Source organism: Nomascus leucogenys, chromosome 23, assembly GCF_006542625.1.
Source record: "Nomascus leucogenys isolate Asia chromosome 23, Asia_NLE_v1, whole genome shotgun sequence".
Taxonomy (NCBI): Eukaryota; Metazoa; Chordata; class Mammalia; order Primates; family Hylobatidae; genus Nomascus; species Nomascus leucogenys.
The window spans coordinates 12,740,983-12,765,836 of record NC_044403.1 but is presented as its reverse complement, the minus strand read 5'-3'; the positions used below and the strand labels follow the sequence as shown (position 1 = coordinate 12,765,836).

General features: G+C 35.4%; 1 protein-coding gene across 1 annotated transcript in view; it reads right to left on the bottom strand.

Annotated features, from left to right (window-relative positions):
* The window catches only part of SLCO1A2 (solute carrier organic anion transporter family member 1A2), a 62,448-nt gene that overhangs the window by 14,861 nt on the left and 22,733 nt on the right, over positions 1-24,854 (bottom strand). Inside the window, exons 4-11 of the mRNA XM_003265583.3 lie at positions 23,046-23,152; positions 20,591-20,737; positions 17,326-17,424; positions 16,503-16,724; positions 13,854-14,018; positions 12,086-12,281; positions 10,416-10,581; positions 8,640-8,812 (exon numbers count right to left, since the gene is read on the bottom strand). Of these exons, the coding sequence (XP_003265631.1) occupies positions 8,640-8,812; positions 10,416-10,581; positions 12,086-12,281; positions 13,854-14,018; positions 16,503-16,724; positions 17,326-17,424; positions 20,591-20,737; positions 23,046-23,152 (1,275 nt within the window). The remainder of the gene's footprint in view (positions 1-8,639; positions 8,813-10,415; positions 10,582-12,085; positions 12,282-13,853; positions 14,019-16,502; positions 16,725-17,325; positions 17,425-20,590; positions 20,738-23,045; positions 23,153-24,854) is intronic.

Genomic DNA, 24,854 nt, shown 5'->3' with positions numbered 1-24,854 from the left:
TGCTGAAGGAAAAAAACTTTTACCTTTATATCTGGTGAAAATATCCTCCAAACATAAAGGAATAAAGATTTTCCCAGACAAGCAAACACTGAGGGATTTCATCAATACCAGCCCAGGCTATAAGAAATGCTAAAGGGAGTACTTCAATCAGAAAGGAAAGGATGTTGATGAGCAATGAGAATTCATCTGAAGGTACAAAGATCACTGGAAATAGTAAGCAGAACAATGCAGAATATTATAACACTGTAACTGTGATGTATAAACTACTCTTAACTAGGAAGACTAAAAGATGAACCAATCAAAAATATTAACAACTTTTCAAGACATAGTAAAATAAAATAGAAATAGAAATAACAAAATGTTAAAAATCAGGGGGACAAAGTTAAAATGTAGAGTTTTTTTTTTTTTAGTTTTCTTTTTGCTTATTAGTTTCCTTATGCAAGCAGTTTTAACGTATTATCACCTAAAAATGAGCTATAAGATAGTATTTGCAACCCTCATGGTAACCTCAAATCAAAAAACATACAATGGATACACAAAAAATAAAAAAGCAAGAAATTAAAGCATACCACTAGAGACAATCACCTTCACTGAAAGGAGGAAAAAAAGGAAGAAGAGAAAACCAGGAAACAAATAACAAAATGGCAGCAGTAAGACCTTTCTTATGAATAAGAATATTTAATGTAAATAGACTAAACTCTCCAATAAAATGACATAAAGTGGCTGAATGGATTTAAAAAAATACCCAATAATCTGTTGTCTACTAGAAACACATGTCACTCATAAAGACAGAGACACAGAAAATAAAGGGATGAAAAAGATACTCCATACCAATAAAAACAAAAAAGACCAGGAGTAGCATTACTTATATCAGACAAAATAGATTTTAAGACAAAAACTGTCAGAAGAGACAAAGAAGATCATTATATAAGGATAAAAGGATTAATTAAGCAAGAGGACGTAAAAGTTATAAATATGTATTCACCCAACATTAGAAGCACCCAGATATACAAAGCAAATATTATTATAGCTAAAGAGAGAGAGAGAGCCTAATACAATAACAGCTGAAGAATTCAACACCTCACTTTCGGCATTGGACAGATCTTCCAAACCAAAAAAAAAAAAAAAAAAATCAACGAAGAAACGTTGGATTTAATCCAAATTATAGACCAAATGAACCTAATAAATATTTACAGAACATTTTATCCAATGGCTACAGAATACAAATATGAATCCAGCACATGGATCATTCTCAAGGATAGACCATATGTTAGTTCACAAAACAAGTCTTAAAATATCCAAAAAAATTGAAATAATATCAAGTATCTTCTCCGACCATAATGAAATAAAACTACAAATCAATAACAAGAGGAATTTTGAAAACTATACAAACACATGGAAATTGAGCAATATGCTCCTGAATGACCAGTGGGTCGATGAAAAAATTAAGAAGAAAATTTAAAAATTTCTTAAAACAAATAATAACGGAAACACAACATACCAAAACTCATGGGATACAGTGAAAGCAGTACTAAGAAGGAAGTTTATAGCTATAAATGCCTACATCAAAAAAGAAGAAAAACTTCAAATAAACAACCCAATGGGCCGGGCACGGTGGCTCACACCTGTAATCCCAGCACTTTGGGAGGCTGAGGTGGGTGGATCACAAGGTCAGGAGATCAAGACCATCTTGGCCAACATGGTGAAACCCTGTCTCTACTAAAAATACAAAAATTAGCTGGGCATGGTGGTTTGAGACTGTAGTACCAGCTTCTCCAGAGGCTGAGGCAGAAGAATCGCTTAAACTCAGGAGGCAGAGGTTGCCGTGAGCCAAGATCGCGCCACTGCACTCCAACTTGAGTGACAGAGTGAGACTCCGACTCAAAAAAACAAAGAAGAAAAGAAAAAAAAAATGCATATTAAAGAATTAGAAAAGCAAGAGCAAACCAAACACAAAATTAGTAGAATAAATAATAAAGATCAGAGTAGAAATAAATGAAATCGAAATGAAGAAAACAATACAAAAGATCAACGAAACAAAAAAAAATAGTTATTTGAAAAGAAAAACAAAACTGATGACCGTTTAGCCAAAATAACTAGGAAAAAAGAGAGAAGATTCAAATAAATAAAATCATATATGGAAAAGAAGACATTACAACTGATACCACAGAAATCCAAAGGATTTTAAGACAATTGTTAAACTATGTTAAACTCAAGGCTATTAGGAACAACTATATGCCAATAAATTGGAAAACCTAGAAGAAATGGATGAAATCCTAGACACATACAACCTACCAAGATTAAACTATGAAGAAATCCAAAACCTGAACAGATCAATAACAAGTAATTAGATTGAAGCTGTAATAAAAAGTCTCCAGCAAAGAAATGACCCAATGGCTTCACTGCCTAATTCTACCAAAGATTTAAAAAGGAAATAATACCAATATACTCAAACTATTCTGAAAAACAGAATAGGAGAGAAGCCTTCCAAACTCATTCTATGAGGCCAGTATTATCCTGATACCAAAACCAGAAAAAGACACGTACGAAAAAAAAAAAAAAAGGAAAACTAAAGGCTAATATCACTGATGAATATTGATGCAAAAATCCTCAACAAAATACTATCAAGCCAAATTCAACAACACATGAAGAAGATCATTCATCATGACCAAGTGGGATTTATCCCAGAGATGCAAGAATAGTTCAACATATGCAAATCAATCTATATGATACATCATACCAAAAGAACAAATGAATAAAACCATATGATCATTTCAACTAAGTGGAAAAAACATTTGATAAGATTCAGCATCGCTTTATGGTAAAAAAAAAAAAAAACTCTCAAAAAACTGGGTGTAAAAGGAACATGCCTCAACATAATAAAGGCCATATATGAGAGACCTATAGTAAGTGTCATACTGAGTGGGGAAAAATTGAAAGCCCTTCTTCTGTGATCTGGGACATGATAAGAATGCCCACTTTCACCATTGTTATTCAAGATACTACTAGAAGTCTGAGCTGGAGCAATCAGACAAGAAATACAAACAAAGAGCATCCAAACTTGAAATTAAGAAGTCAAATTATCATTGATTGTAGATGATATGATCTTCTATTTTGAAAAGCCTAAAGACTCCACCAAAAAGCTATTCAAAATGATAAACAAATTCAGTAAAGTTGCAGGATACAAAATCAACATAAAAAATCAGTAGTGTTTGTATATGCCAGCAAGCAGTCTAAAAAAAAGTAATTCTATTTACAATAGCTACAAATGCAATAAAATAACTAGGAATTAGCTTAAAGAAGTGAAAGATCTCTACAATAAAAACTGTAAAACATTGGTGCAAGAAACTGAAGAGGATACAAATAAATGAAAATGTATTATATGCTCATAAATTGAAAGGAACAATATTGCTAAAACCAAACAAAGGAATCTGCAGTCTACAGATTTGATGCAATTTCTATCAAAAAACCAATGACATTCCCCACAGAAATAGAAAAGGTAGTCCTAATATGGAACCGCAAAAGATCCAGGGTAGCCAAAACTATCCAAAGCACAAAGAACAAAACTGGAGGAATCACATTACTTGAGTTCAGTTTATATCACAGACCTGTAATAAACAAAACAGCATGGTACTGGCATAAAAACAGACACATAGACCAATGGAGCAGAATAGAGAACTCTGAAAAAAATCCATACATCTACGGTGAACTCATTTTTGGCAAAGATGCCAAGAATGTACATTGGGGAAAAGACAGTCTCTTCAATAAATGGTGCAGGGAAAATGGAATATCCATAAGCAGAAGAGTGAAACAAGACCCATATTTCTTGCCGTATTCAAAAATCAATCAAAATGGATGAAAGACTTAAATCTAAGACCTCAAACTATCAAACTACTGCAAGAAAACATTCAGGAAACTCTCCAGGACATTGGACTGAACAAAGATTTCTTGAGTAATACACCACAGGCACAGATAACTAACGAAAAAAATGGATAAATGGGATCACATCAAGTTAAAAAGCTTCTGCACAGCAAAGGAAACAACAAGATGAAGAGACAACTCACAGAATGAGAGAAATTATTTGCAAGCTACCCATCTGACAAGGGATTAATAACCAGAATATGTAAGGAGCTCAAACAACTCTATAGAAAAAAATCTAATAATCCAATTAACAAATGAGCAAAATTTGAGACATTTCTCAAAAGAATAAATACAAATGGCAGTTATATGAAAAGGTGCTCAGCATCATTGATCATGAGAGGAATGCAAATCAAAACTACAATGAGATATCATCTCACCCCAGTTAAAATGACTTTTATACAAAAACAGGCAATAACAAATACTGGTGAGGATGTGGAGTAAAGGGAACTTGCAGCACTATTCACAATAGTCAAGATTTGGAAGCAACCTAACTGTCCAGCAATAGATGAATGGATAAAGAAAATGTGGTACATATACATGATGGAGTAATACTCAGCCATAAAAAAAGAATGAGACCCTTGCATTTGCAATAACATGAATGGAACTGGAGGTCATTACGTTAAGTAAAGTAGGCCAGGCACCAAAAGACAAACTTTGCATGTCCTCACTTACTTGTGGGAGCTAAAAATGAGAATAGGCTGGGCACTGTGGTTCATGCCTGTAATCCCAGTGCTTTGGGAGGCCGAGGCAGGTGGATCATCTGAGATCAGGAGTTCAAGACCAGCCAGGCCAACATAATAAAACACTATTTCTACTAAAAATACAAAAATTAGCGGGTGTGGTGGTGCACACCTGTAGTCCCCGCTACTCAGGAGGCTGAAGTAGGAGGATCACTTGAGCCAGGGAGGCGGAGGTTGCAGTGAGCCAAGACTGCGCCACTGCACTCCAGCCTGGACAACAGAGTGAGACTCCATCTGAGAAAAAAAAAGAAAAAATGAAAACAATTGAACTCATGGAGATAGAGAGCAGAAGTGTTGTTACCGTAGGCTGGAAAGGGTAGCCTGGGTGTGGTGGGGAAGTAGAGATAGTTAATAGGTACGAAAAAATGGAAAGAATGAATTAAACCTACTATTTGATAGTGTATCAGAGTGACTATAGTGGAAAATAATTTAATTGTACATTTTAAAATAACTAAAAGAGTATAAATGAATTGCTTGTAACACAAAGGATAAATGCTTGAGGGAATGGATACCCCATTTACCCTAATATGGTTATTACACACTGCATGCTTGTATCAGAATATCTCATGTAACCCATAAATGTATACACCTACTATACACTCATAAAAATTAAAAATTAAAAAAACTATACTTATATATGATTATATAATTATTTAAATCTAATTTTTACTTCTGATTTATTTTATGTATAATTTTAATTATATGCTATGTAATTATAATCTAGATGTAAAATTTATATTTGTATATGGGGGAAATGATACACATATATACATATACATACAAAATACCATGTACAATCACATTGATAATCACAATTATTTACAAGCAATACAAATATAAATTTAAATATATTTAAAATCAATACAAATATAAATCAGCTTAAAATCACAAATATACATATTCATGTCTCTATATATTTGCAATCACCAATATTTACATGTGAATGGATATATATGTATATTGTATGTTTGTGATGGTAATGGTACCATTCTCTGTGTGTGTGTCTCTGTGTGTGTGTGTGTGTGTGTCATCACAAGAAATATATTTGGTCTTTGTCCCTAGCTCCTGGCACATGGTCCTTGGAGCTCTTGGAATTCCCTTGGAACGTCCTGAGTGATAGGAATGTATTTTGTCATTCTTAAGGAGATTGTTTTGATCGCACCTGAGTCTATACTAATGAAACGACAGGGTGGGCTCCCAGACTGAGGTTGGGACTGGTCACCAGAAACACCAAGTTATTAGAAGATTGGAATTCTCAGCCCCACACTCAGACTTCCAGGAGGATGGAGTGGGATGTGTGTGCTAAAGATCAAGCTCCCTAAAAAGCTCTTGAACTAGGAGATTTGATGAGCTTCTGAGTTGGTAAACATATCCACATGCCAGGAGAGTGGCACACCCCAACTCCACCCTGGTTTCCATTTGTGTCTTTTATAATAACCTTCATAATAAACCAGTAAATGTAAGAAAAGTATTTCTTCCCTGAGTTCTGTGAGCCATTCTAGAAAACGGAGGCATCAACCTTAATGCATAGCTTGTCAGTCCGAAGCCCAGGGTAAAAAAAAAAAAAAAAAAAAAGCAGCAGCCCAGGGTGTCTGGACTTGTGATTGACATCTAAAGTGGGGGCAGTCTTGTAGGACTGAACCCTTTAACTTGTGCCATCTGATGCAAAGTCTGCGCAGATAGCACCAGAATTGCATGGAACAGTAGAACACCCAGCTGGTGTTGCAGAATTGGACAGTGTAGGAAAATAATCCACACATCTGGCTATCAGAAGTGTTCTGTTTGAACAGAGGAATGGTTTGTTTTTCTCAATGTATGTGTGTGTGTGTGTGTGTGTGTGTATGTATGCGTATGTGTATGTATCTGTGTGGCTGTATGTACATATATGTGTGTGTGCATATAGAGACATGTATATGTATACATATGTGCATATATAATTTATATATTTATATATAGTACTTAAGAAGCAATCTAACGGCACACCACCTTTATGAAAAATTTTTAAGAACTTTAAGGATACAAAGGAATATTTAAGCAAATGAGAGGATATTACATGTTCAAAAATATTTGATGTCAGATTTTCTCCAAGTAATCTATGGAATCTACACAAACTCAATCAAAATTCTTATGAAGATATAAAGATCCACAGACAGCGAAATCAGTTTGAGAATAAAAGAATAAAGGAAAGTGAAGATGGCAGGTGGGTGAGGAAAAGTTACCATATGAGATATTAACATTTGCAAGGCCAAAGTAATTAAATCAAGGTGACGCTGGTATGAGAACAGGCAAATAAATCTGTGGAACAGAATAAGGATGAAAAATAGACTCACATTACATAAAAACTTGAGATGGTGGCACCACAAATCAAAGGAAAAAGGATGTATTATATAAGCTATGATTTTGGAAAACAACTTTATTATTCGGAGAAAAATAACACTGGATATCTACGTCCCTTAAACCACACATAAAAATAGATTTGAGATGGCTTAAAAAACTGCAAAAGGTAAAGCTGGAAAGCTAGAGAGGAATAAAATTTAAGGGAATATTTTTATAAGTTAGAAATGTGGAAGCAATTTTAAAAATGTGACTTCTCTTCCAAATACACAAATACTAAGGCAAGAAACTTGTTAGATTTTAGTACAACAAAATTTAGGATTTCATTTCATAAATGGCACTGTAAAAGTTAAAAGAAAGAAGACAGACTAAGTGAAGATAATTGTATGATATAAACAGTATTACATTAATATCTGTAATTTATATAGTAATCATCAAATTCATCAAGAAAAACACAGGATGTAGGAAATATAATGAGTAAAATGGGTAAAATAAATTGAATAAGCATCATGAATAACTTTTAGCTAAAAAGTTGTTTGAAGAGATGCTTAAGCTCAGTATATCAGGAAATCACATATTGACACATCAATGAGTTATCATTAGTATTTTACACCCATTGGATTAGTCAACATCACAAAGTTAGATAATTCCAACTCTCATGAAGTGATGATATAAAAATTACTCTAAATAGGACTGGTGAATTTACCTATGCATCTACCTTATGAACCAGAACAAGACTTAATACCACACCACCACTGGTGTGAATATAAAAACATATACACAAAAAAATTTTTAATATTTTACAAAGGAAATGCATATTTAATGACATCTATCTGTCATATTTAAGTGAGCAGCTATGGTGACTGGAAGTAGGGAATTGAATAGAAATAAATAAATAAATGAAGTAAAATAAGAGAGAATCCTTGCACTGGCCTATGATGATAATGTGTTATGACTTGAGCATTGTGATTAACTTAACTACTTTCGAGCTCCAAAAGAAGAAGAAAAAGGGAGAAAAAATGCAAACTATGTTCAGGATTGTTTACTAGCCATGAAGAGTGGTGTAGTTGAAAGAAGATTTATTTAATATACCTAAATTTAAAAACTAGCTCTGCAATTTCCTAGTTTTAGAAAGTCTTTCAGCACTGATGTCCCACAGTAGCCTTGTAAGACAGCCAAGTATTTATTATTATGCCCATTATTGTTAAAGGAAAATGGAGCTCAGAAAGATCAAGTGACCTTAGCAAGATGGGGGCTTCTGACAGCTTTGCACTGCTGTCCTATAGTGAACCCTGGGAAATGGCTGCTAGGCACCCACTCTTTACCTATCAAAATGGCCATTTTATATGGCCTACCCTAAGATATAAATGTGTCTCTTTTGTCACAAAATGAGAGGTCTACTCATAACTCTAAGAAATAAGGAAGAAAAATAGGGAAGAATAGGACTGAAATGCCAGCAGATGAACATGTGCATTGCTAACTTTAAAATTTTGTGAAATTCAATAATGCTTAATGCAAAACCCCTAATAAATGGTAAGTTAGAGCACTGAGTTCTTAGATACTGAGTCCTGAGTGACTTTCTTAGAATAAGCCACCTTAATAAATGACCCCAAAAAAATATAAATAAAGAAAATAATTTTGTACCTCAAGAGAACCATATATCCAGGTATGGCAGCCAAAGAATAGACGAAACTGCTCATCGCTGACAAGATTAGGAAGTACTGGAGCATCATGGAACAGTTAGGTCCTTTGTCACACAGCCCAAGTACTGCAGATGAATTTCCTGATGTTTGAATACAGCTGCAATTTTGGAACACCTGCCAAAAAAGAACATATTATACTAAAAAAGAAAAATCTTGAACACAAATTTTAAACATTTTCTACACAGCCAGTTGGATCAAGATGGAGACTGCTTGTTCCCTTTACTCCATCTCCATTATGACGTCTCTCAAGATAACAGCATATAACAAAACTGGAAGGGTGATTTCAGAAAAATGGTATATTTTTCTAAATATGAATAGTAAATTTGTAATAACTAATAAGCTACCCTAAAGACACACTTTTTTATTATTTTATTTATTTATTTATTTTTTTGAAACAGAGACTCACCCTGTCGCCCAGGCTGGAGTGCAGTGGTGCGATCTCGGCTCACTGCAACCTCTGCCTCCCAGGTTCAGGTGATTCTCCTGCCCCAGTCTCCAGGGTAGCTGGAACTACAGGTGACCGCCACCATGCCCAGCTAAATTTTGTATTTTTAGCAGAGATGGATTTCACCATGTTGGCCAACTGGTCTCAAACTCCTGACCTCAGATGATCCACCAGTCTCTGCCTTCCAAAGTACTGGGATTATAGGTGTGACACACTGCGCCCAGCCAATACGCTTTTTAAAACAGTGTTTTGATACAACACTACATTGGACAAACAAAATCTGTTTCAGAGTGCTCAATTGAAATATTTAGATGCTTACAAATAAACAAAGCTTTGCTTCAAAAGAAATAGTTTATTTCGGCAGGGCGCAGTGGCTTACGCCTGTAATCCCAGCACTTTGGGAGGCCGAGGCAGGCGGATCACAAGGTCAGGAGTTTGAGACCAGTCTGACCAACATGGTGAAACCCTGTCTCTATTAAAAATACAAAAATTACCCGGGCATGGTGGCGTGTGCCTGTAATCCCAGCTACTCAGGAGGCCGAGGCGGGAGAATCGCTTGAACCCGGGAGGTGGAGGTTACAGTGAGCCAAGATCGCACCACTGCACTCCAGCCTGGGCGACAGAGTGAGACTCCGTCTCAAAAAAAGAAAAGAAAAGGAATAGTTTATTTCAGAAACAGAATTGTCAACCTTTTTTGAATTGTTACATGTTTCCGGGTCTTAATAAGAATCAAAACGTATAGTTTACTTTGATCACCAACCAACATTATATTAGTATTACTATTGTTGTTAATATTATATTGCAATATCTTAGAGACAGGAGAACATTCCCAATTCTAAATTCTCAAAGAACTGTCAGAATGTGAAAAACACAGAAAACACATCCATACGTATACACGGAAAAAAAAAAAATATATATATATATATATATATATAGCAAAGCAATTAGCTGGACAATTGAGATCAAAACAGCCAACTTTATTTTAATGATAAAATTTTTTTAGTCCAGAGTATTTACAACCCAAATTATTTGAGTAATAATATAAACTTCTTGGAAATTTCAGATCACTGTTCAGATGCTATGAAGCTCTCACATAAGATCTGGGAAATAAAAGGTAATCAAGTGACCATCATAGAGTTATTTTTCCACATACAAAAAAACTAATTTGGTTTTGAGGAAACATTAATTTTACTTTTATTAAATATAGGCCCAGTTCATAGTTGGGAAGTACCAATGCAACTCAAAAAAGTTCTGTCAAATAGGATGTCTTACCATGTTTATTCCCATTCCAATGGATGTCTCACAACCAGCAAGACAAGCTGACAGATATGACAAGCCATTGTTTCCACACACAGGATCCCATCTTTTAGATGGACAATTGCAATCCACATTGCAATCAGCAAAGATGTTATTTTCCATATATAAATCTTGTGGAATTCTGAAGTGATTTAAAATAATGCCATAGATATTAAAAGATGATTCATTCCTTTTTTTCTTCTTTTCATCTCAATCCCCAATTAGATTTCCTCTCCTCCCATGAATAGAAAGAGAAATCTTCCAATCATCAATGTGTGACCTGTTTACTATAGCTTTGGTATAAAAGAGACCTGCTTTGATGACCACATAGCCGCTCTTTCAATGATTTATCTCAGAAGAATATATAGGCAATAAACAAGCATTAATTGAGCGCCTACCATGTGGAGTCATGTTTTCAGATACTATTAGATCTCGAAAGATGAAGATGAACTAATCTCTGTGATTCATCCATTAGGTAGCAAATAGCAAGACCGGACTAGCATGAAGATAAAAATCTGCAAGTTCCATTTGTAATATAGATAATACATTTAGCTCCAGAAACATAGGTATTTGAATTAAAGAAATACATTCTACTAATATAAAAAGTGACCAGTGTTTGTAATATGATTGAAAGAGCACTTGCATAGCAGTTTAGAGACTGAATTCAGACTAGATCACAGTGCGACTTTCTACACATTCTGTCTGGGAATCAGCATCATTGGAGATGGAGGCAATCTTTAAAATTTATTCCAATTTTAAAATCAATTTCTATATTGATGTGGTTGAAGAGATTTGAAATGAACTCCTTTTATCATTAAATCTCTCTGAATCTCGATTTCATCTGTAAAGTGGAGATAATAATGCTTATCTTAAATGAAGTTCATGAGTCTCAAATCAAATAGCATATATAAAATTATATTATGATTTTACATTTGAAATTATTTCAATCTAATAAACCTTGATAATTTTGAAAAAAACATTTTAGGATGTTCTTTATTTCATTTTAACTGATAGCTTGATTGTCAAAATACACCCTACAGGTGAATTCTTTTAATGTACATCGCTGAAATGTACACCACTGAAATGGAAAACATTTCAGTAAAACCCAGATAACCTTTAAAATACAAAATATGAAACTTCAATATTTTAGACATAGCAATACAAATGAAACATATGAATTATGTATTAATTAATTTATCGTGTATTATGATTTAGTTATGTCAAACTTAAGCCCATTGTGGAAATATATAAAGGCCATTTTGACTGTATAATCAACTCTTAGTTTTACTCAGTTATGGGAGTGTAAGATATATGGATAACATATTTTAATACAACCTAAAACTGTAGGTAGTTTTTTCATGGGATAATGTCTACTCGGATATCACAAAGACAATCGTGCACACACACCCACATGCACATAGAATCATGAATTCAGTCACCCTGTGATATGTTCCCAACCTCGCTAATAAGCCTAGAGCTTGGATAGATTGGCTTTTGATTGACAGATGGAGGAAAGATACAAGAAAAGCGTGGATTACTACCATTAACTCCAATAAGAAAATGATCTGATCATGCATTGCCATTGTAAAAAATATAATATTAACCGTTTGTTGAAAGATTCTGACATTCATTAGAAAACAACATACCCTTCATAAGAGGTATTTATTCCAACAACTGAAGAATTTTCACAAGTCATGAGAAAAGATAAAAAATAGAGAAGATACTCAAGTAAGGATAACCAACATCCTATGTGGGCAGCTTGTTTGACAGTAATCTTGAACTTCTTCATAATTAAGCCACCAATTATATATCCAATACATATTGGAGGTAAGTTATAAATACCTATAAATGCAAATAAAATATTATTTACAAAATGACTTACCAAAGGAACAAACATGTTATCACTTTTATGTAATACGTCTTATATAAGAAACTATTTAGGTCCAACTCATAGTGAAGAAGGATGATTTAATTTTATCCCCACTTAGTTACACATTACCCACAGGGAGATTTTGAAATGCCCCATAATGGGGAAGTATATTTTGGGAGACTCTTGTTATTATATTATCATTCATTTAACTCATTGCGGTAGCTTGTGAATTTCTTCTAGGCAGAGATCATGATAAAAATCTCTTTTCTTAGGATCCAGGTAGAAGTGGCAAGTCAAAATTGGCCAGTAATTTATTCATTTATTACGCTCTATTCTGTGTAATGAGAATATATATATACAATTTTTCAGTTACTTATCCTCACTTTGGTTGTGAAGAATTAGACTCCTCTCAAAGTGCTTTTTCTTTTCTTTTTTTAGAGACAGAATTTTGCTCTATCGCCCAGGCTGGAGTGCAGTGATATGATCATAGCTGACTGGAGCCTCAATCTCCTGGGCTTAAGGGATGCTCCCACCTCAGCCCTCTAAGTAGCTGGGACTACAGGTGCACAACACCACACCTGGCTAATTTAAAAACAAAAATTGCAGAGACAAAGTCTCGCTATGTTGTCCAGGCTGGTCTTGAACTCCTGGCCTCAAGTGATCCTCACTCCTCAGCATCCCAAAGTGCTAGAATTAAAGGCATGAGCCACCACACCCAGTTCAAGGTACTTTTGAGAGTCACTTTGCTGAGCCTGTTGCTGTCAGGTGTATTTACATTTCATGTCTTGCTGCTACTGGCCAGCACTCTTCCTCTCTGAACGCTTCCCAATAAGAGAAAAAAAAGAATAGAAAAAGGAGAAGATAGCCCTAGGTTCCATCTGTACAATGTGAGCATCTGGCTCCCTGAATCATATTATTGAGAGAGCTTGTTAAAAATCCATTCCAGAGCCTCACGCCCTAGAGTCTGATTCAGTGTGTCTGAGGGGGAACCGCAGGTATCTGAAGCTTTCACAAGCACTTTAGGTAGTGTGGATACAAGTAGCCTGAGATACTGACTTTTCAAAACAGTGGAAAGATCCCAGGAAAAACCCAGGTTAGGCTAAAACCACTGAGGTTAGTGTGGTTGCAGGAAAAGCCGAATGTGTGTGGCTGCAGAGACACCTAAAACCACTAGGGGGACCAAAAAATTAAATTAGGAGGAACATAGAATCCTTGAACTGGAACCAAACAAGTAAAATTTGGTAGTAAAATGCAGAATCCTATCTGAAAATATGTAATTTTTGCACTCCCAAATATTTGCATTAGTATTATAAATTCACATTCTGACTTCAGAGAGAAGAAAATCAAGATATTTCTGACCTCTTCCCTTCTCTACCCTTTCTTTCTTTCTTTTATTTTTTTTGAGATTAGAAGGAAGAAATCCACCAGAGACAAAAAATATCCTAAAAGACTTCAACTTAGGAGTTTGCTACACCTGCCATCACACTGTTCACCATTTCATGGGGGAAAAAGTGTGCTAGTAAGGCAGAGAAAAACAAACATACCCATTAGAAAGATTGCATCTGAAGATGATATTCCATATTGCTGTTCTAGGTATTTAGGCATGAAGGAGATCATGTTAACGAATGCATTGAACTGTATCACACTTACAAGTATGAAAAGCATATAAATTGGATTGCAGGAAAGACTTTTCATGAATGGTAGAAAATCTGAAATGAAAGAATGACAACTGTGTCAAACGAACTTGGCTTTGCATTTTGTGACTGACTTTTCCTGAAACATCCACCTCCTCAGCAAATTATGTTTTTTACTATTTTTTAGTATGTATGTGTTTGCTCATTCTTTTTTCCCCTTGAAAGCTGAAGTCATAGCAATGTTTTGGTGGCTTCTGGAAGTCAGTGTTGTAGCTGACTGAGTAGGGATCAGAACACAATAGTTTTGCTCTCAATAAGTCACTATTGAGTCTTAAAGATCAATAAGCAAAACTACAAAGTGACCAAAATATTGTCTACATCCACAGCATTTTATTTCTAATCTTTTGTTCTTCTATTAATATATTCTTTTTTCTACAGCTCATTAGAATGAAAGATGCTTGTTCTGTTCTGTAAAGTCTGGAGGAAAATCAAGTTGATAAAGAAGATTTCACATAAATATTTATTTTATCACTCCCTGAACATTTGAAATAAAGGTATGTGGGAATTAATGAGATGTGAATGTTCTCAAGTATCCGGAATTTTTTTTGCTTCTTCAGAACAACAGTTTCAGTGGTTCTGCCATTGGTTCTCAGCAAGATCTACCTGGAGATATTTTTTAAAATACCAACATACAGGTCCCACCCTCAGAGATGCTGATTCATCTGGTACATTCTAAGGACTATGTAAATGATTTGATCAAAAATGATTCCTGTTAGAAAAAGCACAGAGCCAAATCTGTGGCCTGCCTCTAGCAATATTTGGCCTGCCTCTAGTAATGTGTGGCCTGCCCCTAGTAATGTGTGGCCTGCCCCTAGTAATGTGTGGCCTGCCTCTGGTAAATATTCTTGGTCACACTGCTACATTCGGGTTCAAGTTCTCACTTTTAATTTCCTTTCACTTTTCCTGTCCACAAGTTCTCTGTCTTGACTTTCTTATTTTGCACAATCCTGGTTTGCTTAATAAACTGCTCACAATTCATTCTGGAACAAAATTTCAATAAATAAACAATTTAGAAGAGGAGGACACACAGATTAATGCAAATAAATGAGTTATAATTGTAAAATTTATATTTATGAATAGGGTACCTGACAGGAGAGAGAGTTATTGTCTGGACTCTGAAGCTTTTTAAGTCACCCATGTTTGTTGACATCCCTGTCCTAATAGATGAGTTTCAGTAGCACAAGTTTGTTTTCTATGTCTTGCAACAAGCTAAGCTCTTTCCTAATTTTGAAAATAGAACCGATCTTGCAGACCACAAGAGGTCTATCAGTCCATAACAATCCTTTAAGAAGAGTTTTTAATATCATCAGAATGATTCTGAGAATTTGCAAGATTCTGAGTTGGCTCCTAATGACCAAAGATGTATTAAATTATGCTCAATTATGATTTAAGAGAATTTACAATAGTTAAGAAAAATTCTATGCAAATTGACATTGTAACTTTATGGGTGATGATAGAAACAATAATGACAATAAAAGTACTAACACTAGTATCAGTATTAATAATAATGTGTGCTAGAATGTCTTTTACCTTCATACAACAATTCTATAGTAAGTACTATTATTAACCCCATTTGACAGAAAACTGAGACCCTCATCATCCGTCAAATAAACATTTTTAAGTTTCAATAGCCAGGCCACACACCCACACTAATTAAATTAGACGTTTTGGGAATACTACAGAACTTTCAGGCATCAATCATTTTTAAAATTTCCTAGGTGATTCCAATGTGCAGCCAAGTTTGAGCATCAGTGCTCTTGAGTACTAAATACTTACGCTATCTTAGTTTAGTTTCCCACAGAAAAACCTTCTGTAAATTATACTTTGAGCTTTTATTGAAGTTCTGTACCAAAAAAACATGTTACATGCAATTTACCCTTTCATTTGCTACAAAACCACTATGTGGCACAATATTACCTGTATCATATTTCATATGATCATTTTTAAATTTTTTTTTACTATTTCTTCCTTGGAGAACTGCTTCTTTTTATAAATTATTATTCTTCTCTCTAACAAGTATAGAGAGGTGGGTCACCGATCATGTTTTTTTTTTTTCTTTCTGATTTAACTTCCAGGAAGCTCATCGTTAAACTAACACATTGGTTACAAAACTATACTACCTATTAAGATTAGAGTATACTTTTTCCTACTTTTGTTCTTAGTTTAAATTTGCTTGTTCATTTTGTTTCAATTCAACCTATGTTCTCTGTAAAATGGGTTTTTTGAGCAAATGGGACTATATATATATATATATATATATATATATATATATATATATACACAAATGCTGATCTGAAATATTTCAGCTTCCAAATTATAATATTTATTTTCAAGTAGTACCATAGGAAGAATCGGACTAGTTAGGTATTCTTGACTGGTGACTGTTGATGACAAAGTGTCTGAATACAGCATAGCATATCATAATGTTAGACTAAAATACAGACATATCTATATGAAATAAAAGGTCAATTGCATTGTATTTAAAATATGTATATTTGCCTTTAGTGATTCCATATTTTTCCTTCTTGACCTCTTCTCTTTGTTTGTCTTCATTTTCATTTTTAATGATGTCAGCATTATTCTCTAGTCCTTCCTTTGGAAGTGTTTTGGGCAAAAAGAAAAAAGGAATGGCAGTGAGCACGTTAACTCCTGCACAAATCAGAAAGCCAAACCACCATGCACCAACCCAACGAGTGTCAGTGGGAGTTATGGTCAGATCATCTGTAAAAAAATACATACACTGTTATTAGCTTAAGTCAGTATTTTCTGTATGAACTCTAGAAAATTATTAAAATTAGAATTATTGGGTCCTAACCAACTATAAAATTGGCTTATAATTCAGACGCTGATAAAATTTTTCTAATAATATGTGGTGTTATAATATTGTCTAGTAATAAATTAGGCTGGTTGTCTGTCTATCATGTAAGGGATTTAAAAGCAGGTATTAACTAAACAGCTACAAGTTCTACTTCATCAACAACAAATGATTGCTTAAAGTTCTATTTCATCATCAACAAATGATTGCTTAATTGAAATAAATTCAAACCTACATGCTTAAATTTTGTAAAACCAAGAAATATAGTTGAAGTGCACTAGAAAGAGTATGTGATTCTGTGTCAGATTAGCATTTTATTTTGCTCTACTGCTTTCTGGTTTGGAATATTTGAAAAGTTATTTAAATTCCTCCACTAGATTTTCTCACTTTTAAAGTAGAGATCATTTATCAACTTGAAGGTCAAGTAAGGCCATGATTATATATGATAACATACCTGAGATGCTTTGTATACTCTAGACATTGTACAAATAGATTTTATTGAATTACCTGTGTTCACAGATCCAGTGTCAACATAAACATTTGCACAGAATGATGCCAGCAAAAGTCCAATCAAAGGACCAATAATAGCTCCTGTTTCTATAAGCCCTAAAAATAAATAAAAGTATAAGGTTATAGTACAGTTATATGCCCACATAAAGAGTTCTAGGTCTATGAAAAGCCTGAAGACTGAATATTTTTGCCTTGGATGCTTTTGACTAGATATACAATTTATATGAAAGTTAAGCTTGATGTACATATAAATGATGGTTGTTTCTGTAAATGTTGAAAAAGAAGCCTCATAATTTAAAGCCACTTTCCCTGGCCTCCAAATTCTCTTTCATGCTGGGTCACAGGGAGGGATTTGCTGTAGCAGCACAGGCAGTCCCAGCTGGGATCATGCCATCGACTAGGTCGTGATATAACCAAGGTCCTGTTAATTCATCCCACAGGCATGTTTTGGGAGGAATTCTAAAGCAATACCATCTTATAATGGATTTCTCATGGCACATTCCTCAAAAAAGTTTCACTCTCAGATCTGCAACCTGAAACTTCCTTCTGGCTATGTCCTCATTATTATTATATGATACAACTCTTTGATTTTATCATGTTCTCCTTCCTTTACTTCCACGGTTTTATTTTCCATGTCCATCAGTCCTATCTGTCTTCACTTGAATTCTTATCCATTAAAATTTCATCATCAGCTGTCTCATCACTTGTCTACAATTCAGAACCTATGCTGAACCCTCCCTGATCTCTGAAAATCCAGACATGAGCTTCTTCAACTTTCTTCCTGTTCACTTCAAAATTTGGCTTTGCCTATTATCTCTGCCTTCTCCATGGTTCTTGGTGAACCCACCCTATTCACACCTAACTTCTTGGTTCCAACCCCTTCTATCTTCTCTAAGGTTTTGCTCTACCAAACACTCCCTCTCTTGTGCGTGTTCAATTTCCCCATAGCCAATGATTCTACAAAATCTCAAATCCACCCTGCTTTCTCTGCTTTTCACTATACTCTCTGCCTCTACTTCCTCACCTCTCACTCACTTTACTCAAATCCTTTTACATTCTCCTCCAAATACTCTCAGGTAGCCCTAGTGATCTCTTTGTCACTAATTTAGTGTCCTTTTTTGGTCTTCATTTTCCTAGCTTTCTAGGTTATTTGACATTGCTGGCCAACTCCTCTTTTTACATTTCTTCCTAAGAGTTTCATTAAACTATACATGTATTGTTTCATTGTGTTCTTATGACTATTCCTTCTTTGATTTTCCTTTCTCCTATTCTATTTACTAAGTAAAAGTCTTTCCCAGTATTTTATCCTAATATCTCTCAGTATATATATGTTCTTCCACAGCAACCTTATTTCTCCCTCTTGATTTCATTTATTTCCTCTCCATTTTTTTTTTTTTTTTTTTTTTTTGAGACGGAGTTTCACTCTTATTGCTCAGGCTGGAGTGCAATGGCGCGCTCTCAGCTCACTGCAACCTCCACCTCCCAGGTTCAAGTGATTCTCCTGTCTCAGCCTCCCGAGTAGCTGGGATTATAGGCACATGCCACCACACCTGGCTAATTTTTGTATTTTTAGTAGAGATGGGGTTTTATCATATTGGACAGGCTGGTCTTGAACTCCTGACCTCAGATGATCTGCCTGCCTCAGCCTCCTGAGTAGCTGGGATTACAGGCGCATACCACCACACTCAGCTAATTTTTGTACTTTTAGTAGAGACGGGGTTTCATCATATTGATCAGGCTGGTCTCAAACTCCTGACCTCAGGTGATTTGTCCGCCTTGGCCTCCCAAAGTACTGGGATTATAGGCATAAGCCACCACACCTGGTCAATTCTCCAACTTTTAACCTAGCTTTTATGTTCTCTTCTAAACTCCAGAGCCATGCATGGAACTGTTTTCTTGGTATAGAGCTATTTGATTTATAGTTATTTGGTTATGGACACACACATGAACACACACTATATATGTATATACATATATATACACACACTATATATATAGTACTAATAATTATGTAGTTCTTTATTTACTAACCTTATACGGACCACATCATCCTCATTTTAACATGTATAGAGATTATCACAGCTACATTTATATATAATACACCTTAGTATTTGTTGAATAAAGAAATAGACATCATAGCAAGGTGTTTGTTATTTATTGTAGGAGAGTTTTTGCATTCTTATAATATAAGTGTGTGAAGGAAGTTAAAAGGACTGAATAGAAAATCACTGAAAAAGATTATTGCAAAATTAATGAGTTGCCAAAATGTGTCAAAAGTCACTTGGGTTAATGATTCCTCAATATTTTCATCCATCTTGATTATGTGTAATCATTTCCATCTTCTCTCACCCTCTTTGACTTTTTTGGTTTTTAAAAGATATGCCTACATACATTAATGGCAAAATGTCCCTACACTAAACATTATGAGTTTATGACCAACTATTGATAGAATAATAAAAAATATAAGCAAGTCATGCATAATAAATTAAGAATATTTCAGAGATTGGAAGGCAGCACAAGAAGATGGGTCTTAAGTTGGCTGTTGTTCCAGGTGACCTACATGGATTTTAAAATGGTAATTTCAAGAAACATAAACAAAAAGATGAAAACATATTTGTGAAAAATATGAAGAAGCCTGACTATATGGAGAGATCATTAAGAAGAGAAACTATATAGAAACTAAGTAAGTGAATGTCATGCAGAGCCATGAGTAATAAGTGGACAGATCAGATTTAATAAATGAGGAACTTGTATGTGTCATAAATATAGTAGAGAAGACATGATTAAAACAATGCTTGAGAAAAATTATATTGCAAGAATGTTTCTTAAAAACTGAGAAAATAAAATACTGAAGAGAAAATAATTAATAAAGAGAACCTACAGACGAAGTAATGAGAACCTCAACAAAAACAGAGGTAGTGAAAATAGTGAGAAAGGTTTTGAATGCACAGAACATTTTAGAGAAAACATTTGCAAATCTCTTAACAAGTTGGATGTAGTGTGGTGCCAAGCAAATGAAAGGGTCACCTCCAGGGGCACTAGACTTGTGGTATTTCCAATAGTAGAAAGTAGATTTATTAACAAAGTGGCTCATTGTCATTTAGCATATCTCATCTCCATTCAACAAACTTTTATGGAAGCCCAACTGTGCCAAGACACTCTACTCATCATTGTGGAAATCACTAAGACTACAAAAATATAACTAATTTCTAACCTCAAGGAACATATTGCCCTGAAAAGAAGCTAAGATTTTCAAACTTACCAATATATAAAGGAGAATTTTCAAATTTGGCAAAATCTTCTATATAGGAAATACCCAAAGGCAGGATGGGAGTTTCACCCATTCCACGTACAATATTGCCTACTAGGACGTATACCCACATTAATGATTTAACTTCCTTTGTACACTCTGCATTTAAAAAAAAGACATGACATTAGCGCTTTGACAATAAAGTGTCAGTAATATTAATTCTATGTTTTCTGTAGGCATTTCACAGTTATATGACCATGGCCCCTTGTCAATGATTTATATTACTATTCCAGCAATGACTTCTCAGGGCACCCCTAGTGCATTTTCTGACAGTGGACTTGAGTATGGACAAGTGTAAGTGATATGCTGGAGCCAGTCCCTACTGAGTTGGGAGAGATGAGTATACACACCTCCTCCCAACTCAGTGTTCAGTGACACCTCATTGGTAGTTTCATAGCAGTGTTACACCACAGAAGTTGGCAAACATTAAAAATCAAAGAGATTCAGTTTCTCAGCAACTCCTGGACTCATTCAGCTGCTACAAGTGCTTCCCCATTCCTATCCAACTTTGGGGAGACAAAAATATCTTTCTCTGGAATTGGTACTATATTTATGAGATTTAAACAAAAGTTCGCCAAAGTGTGAATTCTCTACAGCTCTAATTATTTCATAGAAACTGAAAATATTTAACTGGGTAATCATCATAGGTTCTCTATAGAGCATGTTGTATACTGTAACCACCAAATAACTTTCAATACAGAAATCCACCCCAATCCTTGGAGCCGCAGCTGCTTAGTAGAGTAACAAAGACTAGACCAAAGGGAATAGAAAGTGAGAAAGACAGGGAGATCTCTGAAGGATTTTGTCAATCTCTTTGTCATCTGTGTTCTAGGCCAAAATAGCTGGTAAGCTGTGAGGAAGCTCTGTGGAGTCCTGTTTTCAGGGAAGTGAAGGACAATGCACTCTTACCTCCTACAAATTGGCCAGGTGAGACTGTGAGGTCCTGACCACAGCTGGGTCCAGGAATTTCTTGTGAGTACTATCTCTCCATTATTTCCAGTCAGAAAATAATAGTCTCTATTTCTAGGTATACAGATTTTTTGTGTGATGCACAAAGTGATTTGTGTCTAGAGATCACAGGCAAACTCTAGGCCTATTCTAGGGCAAAATTGAAAGCATCAATCCACCTTCCTGGAGATGTGCCAGAATGGGAAGGTTTTGCTATATCCACAGTGAAGCCGACTAGCACCTGTGTCAGTCTTTGGCAATAGCCAGCTCAGGAAGAGAACATGGGCCACTGTTAATGTCACTGTTTTCCTTTGTTTCCCCCATGGGGGTTCTTTGGTTTCTTCTGAGACAGATATTTTTCAGCTTTTTGAAACTGTTTTGGTTTCCTGACTCAATGATGGTCATGAAATTCCCCCCCTTGCAGACTACTGCAATTTCCACGAACATGAATCCAGAATAAAAATGTCCCCATAAAAATGCTGAGTCATCAGAGTCAGCTCCAGACCAAGTATAACCAGAAGATTATACAAGTCTCTTAGCAGAAGGGACAGAAGGGGCAGAAGTGAGTACACTGGTGCCTAGGGCTACCAGAAGCTGAAAGAAGCACTGCTATTGTGTAGAATTTTAAAGCACTGTCTCCAGTTGAGGAAAAAAAAAAAGAGCAGAAAGACAAGTTCCTAAGTCAATAGAAAGGGAATAGAGTAATTCAGAACTATAGCGTACTTGCCTGTTTTCCCTGCTATTAAAGATCAGTGATAGAACACAAATCTCTTGAACTTTGTTTCTGTCTCTAGTTCCTATTTACATAATCATATACACCAAATCATCAGCATAAATCCATCCTTCTAAGACGTTTTCCTCTGTGGGTTGAACTTGACAGTGGTCCTTGGATAGATGTCTTTGACTCTTTTTTTTTTTTCGAGACAGAGTCTCACTCTGTTGCCCAGGCTGGAGTGCAATGGTGCAATCTTGGATCACTGCAACTTCCGCCACCTGGGTTCAAGCGATTCTCCTGCCTCAGCCTCCTGAGTAGCTGGGATTACAGGTGCCCGCTACCATGCTTGGCTAATTTTTGTATTTTTTAATAGAGGTGGGGTTTCACCATGTTGGCCAGGCTGGTCTCAAACTCCTGACCTCAGGTGATCCATCCGTCTCAGCCTCCCAAAGTGCTGGAATTACAGGCGTGAGCCACTGCACCCGGCCCTTTGACTCATTTTTAAATAATATGTTAATAAATAAACAAGGAACTCTCAATAAATACATTCAAATATAAGAAAAATAACATTCTTTATTATTAGCTATTCTTATTGCCCATTGTAACTCCTTTGGAAGTTCCTGGAGAGAGAACATATCTTTGTTTATTTATCTAACTCAATCGATATCTCATTCAAGCCCCTCAGCAGAAAGTGTTTAGTTATAAGTTCACTGAACAAAAAATCAATACAATGAAGTAGACAACCTGATGGATCCTGCGTTGGTCTTAAAATCTGGGTTCCATTTTCCATACACAAGAAACTGTTTGAGGACAAGTTGCCTGAAACTGGAACTGTAGATTCATATTCATATCTGTATAAACACAGGGAAAATGAGTTTATTTTAAGAAAGTAATGAAGACAATGTGGGCAATGTGCAGATTGTTACCTTCTGCTTCCCATACAACACAATATCCAAATCCAGTAAAAATGGCTTTTCATCTTTGGCATCCAAGTTATCATAAGTTAATATCATCAAAAAACTTGCCACTTTCTGTAAATGTACAATCTTTTTATACTTAGCTTTCAATAATCTGCCTGTGGATGATCTACCTTTAAATTATCAAATATCAACCTTCTTTGATTTTTAGGTTATCATTTCCTGGAAATAATTATTATGAGATAGGGAACACAAACTTTAAAAAATGTGACATTCAATAATGCATAATTAAGAAGATAAATGCTTTGGAAGGAATAACAACCAAACAAGGAATTCAATACATATTGTGTAACACTAATGTATAGACATATCTCAGAGACATTGCACGTTTGGTTTCAGATTGCCACCATAAAGTGAATATCACAATAAAGCAACTCACATGAATTTTTTTATTTTCTAATGCATATAAAAGTTATGTTTTGCACTATATTGTAGCCTATTAAGTGTGCAATAGCATTATGTCTGAAACACAATGTACACACATTAATTGAAAATGCTTTGTTGCTAAAAGATGCTAACAATCATCTGAGCCTTCAACGAGTCATAATCTTTTGCTGGTAGAGGCTTTAGCCTCCATGTTGATGGCCGCTGGCTGATCAGGGTAATGGCTACTGAAGGTTGGGGGGGTTGTGGAAATTTCTTAAAATAAGACAATGGTGAAGTTTCCTGTGTCAATTGACTGTTCCTTTCACAAAAGTTTTTTCTGTAGCAGATAATGCTGTTTTGTTGTTGTTGTTTGTTTTTGAGACGGAGTCTCGCTGTGTCGCCCAGGCTGGAGTGCAGTGGCGTGATCTCGGCTCACTGCAAGCTCTGCCTCCCAGGTTAACGCCATTCTCCTGCCTCAGCCTTCAGAATAGCTGGGACTACAGGTGCCCACCACCACACCTGGCTAATTTTTTTGTATTTTTAGTAGAGACGGGGTTTCACCGTGTTAGCCAGGATGGTCTCGATCTCCTGACCTCGTGATCCGCCCGCCTCGGCCTTCCAAAGTGCTAGGATTACAGGCGTGAGCCCAGCCTCACATAATGCTGTTTGATAGCATTTTACCCACAGTAGAACTTTTTCCAAAACTGGAGTCAATCCTTGCAAGCCCTACTGCTGCCCTATCACCTAACTTTGTGTAATGTTCTAAAACATTAGTTGTCATTTCAACAGTTTTCACAGGATCTTCATCAGTAGTAGATTCCATCACAGGAAGCCACATTATTTGCTTGTCCATAAACAGATAATCTTCATTTATTCAAGTTTTATTATGTGATTGCAGCAATTAAGTCACATCTTCAGGTTCCATCTTAAATTCTAGTTATCTTGCTCTTTCCACCACATCTGCAGTGACTTCCTCCACTAAAGTCTTATGACTTCCTTCACTAAAATCTTGAACCCCTCAGGGTTATCCAAGAGAATTTGAGTCAACTTTTCAAAATTCCTGTTAATGTTGAGATTTTGCCCTCCTCTCCTGTTCCTAGTGGAATGTAGAATAGTGAATTCTTTCAAGAAGGTTTTCAATTTATGTTACTTAGATCCATCAGAAGAATCACTATTTATAACAGCAATATCCTTACAAACTGTGTGTCTT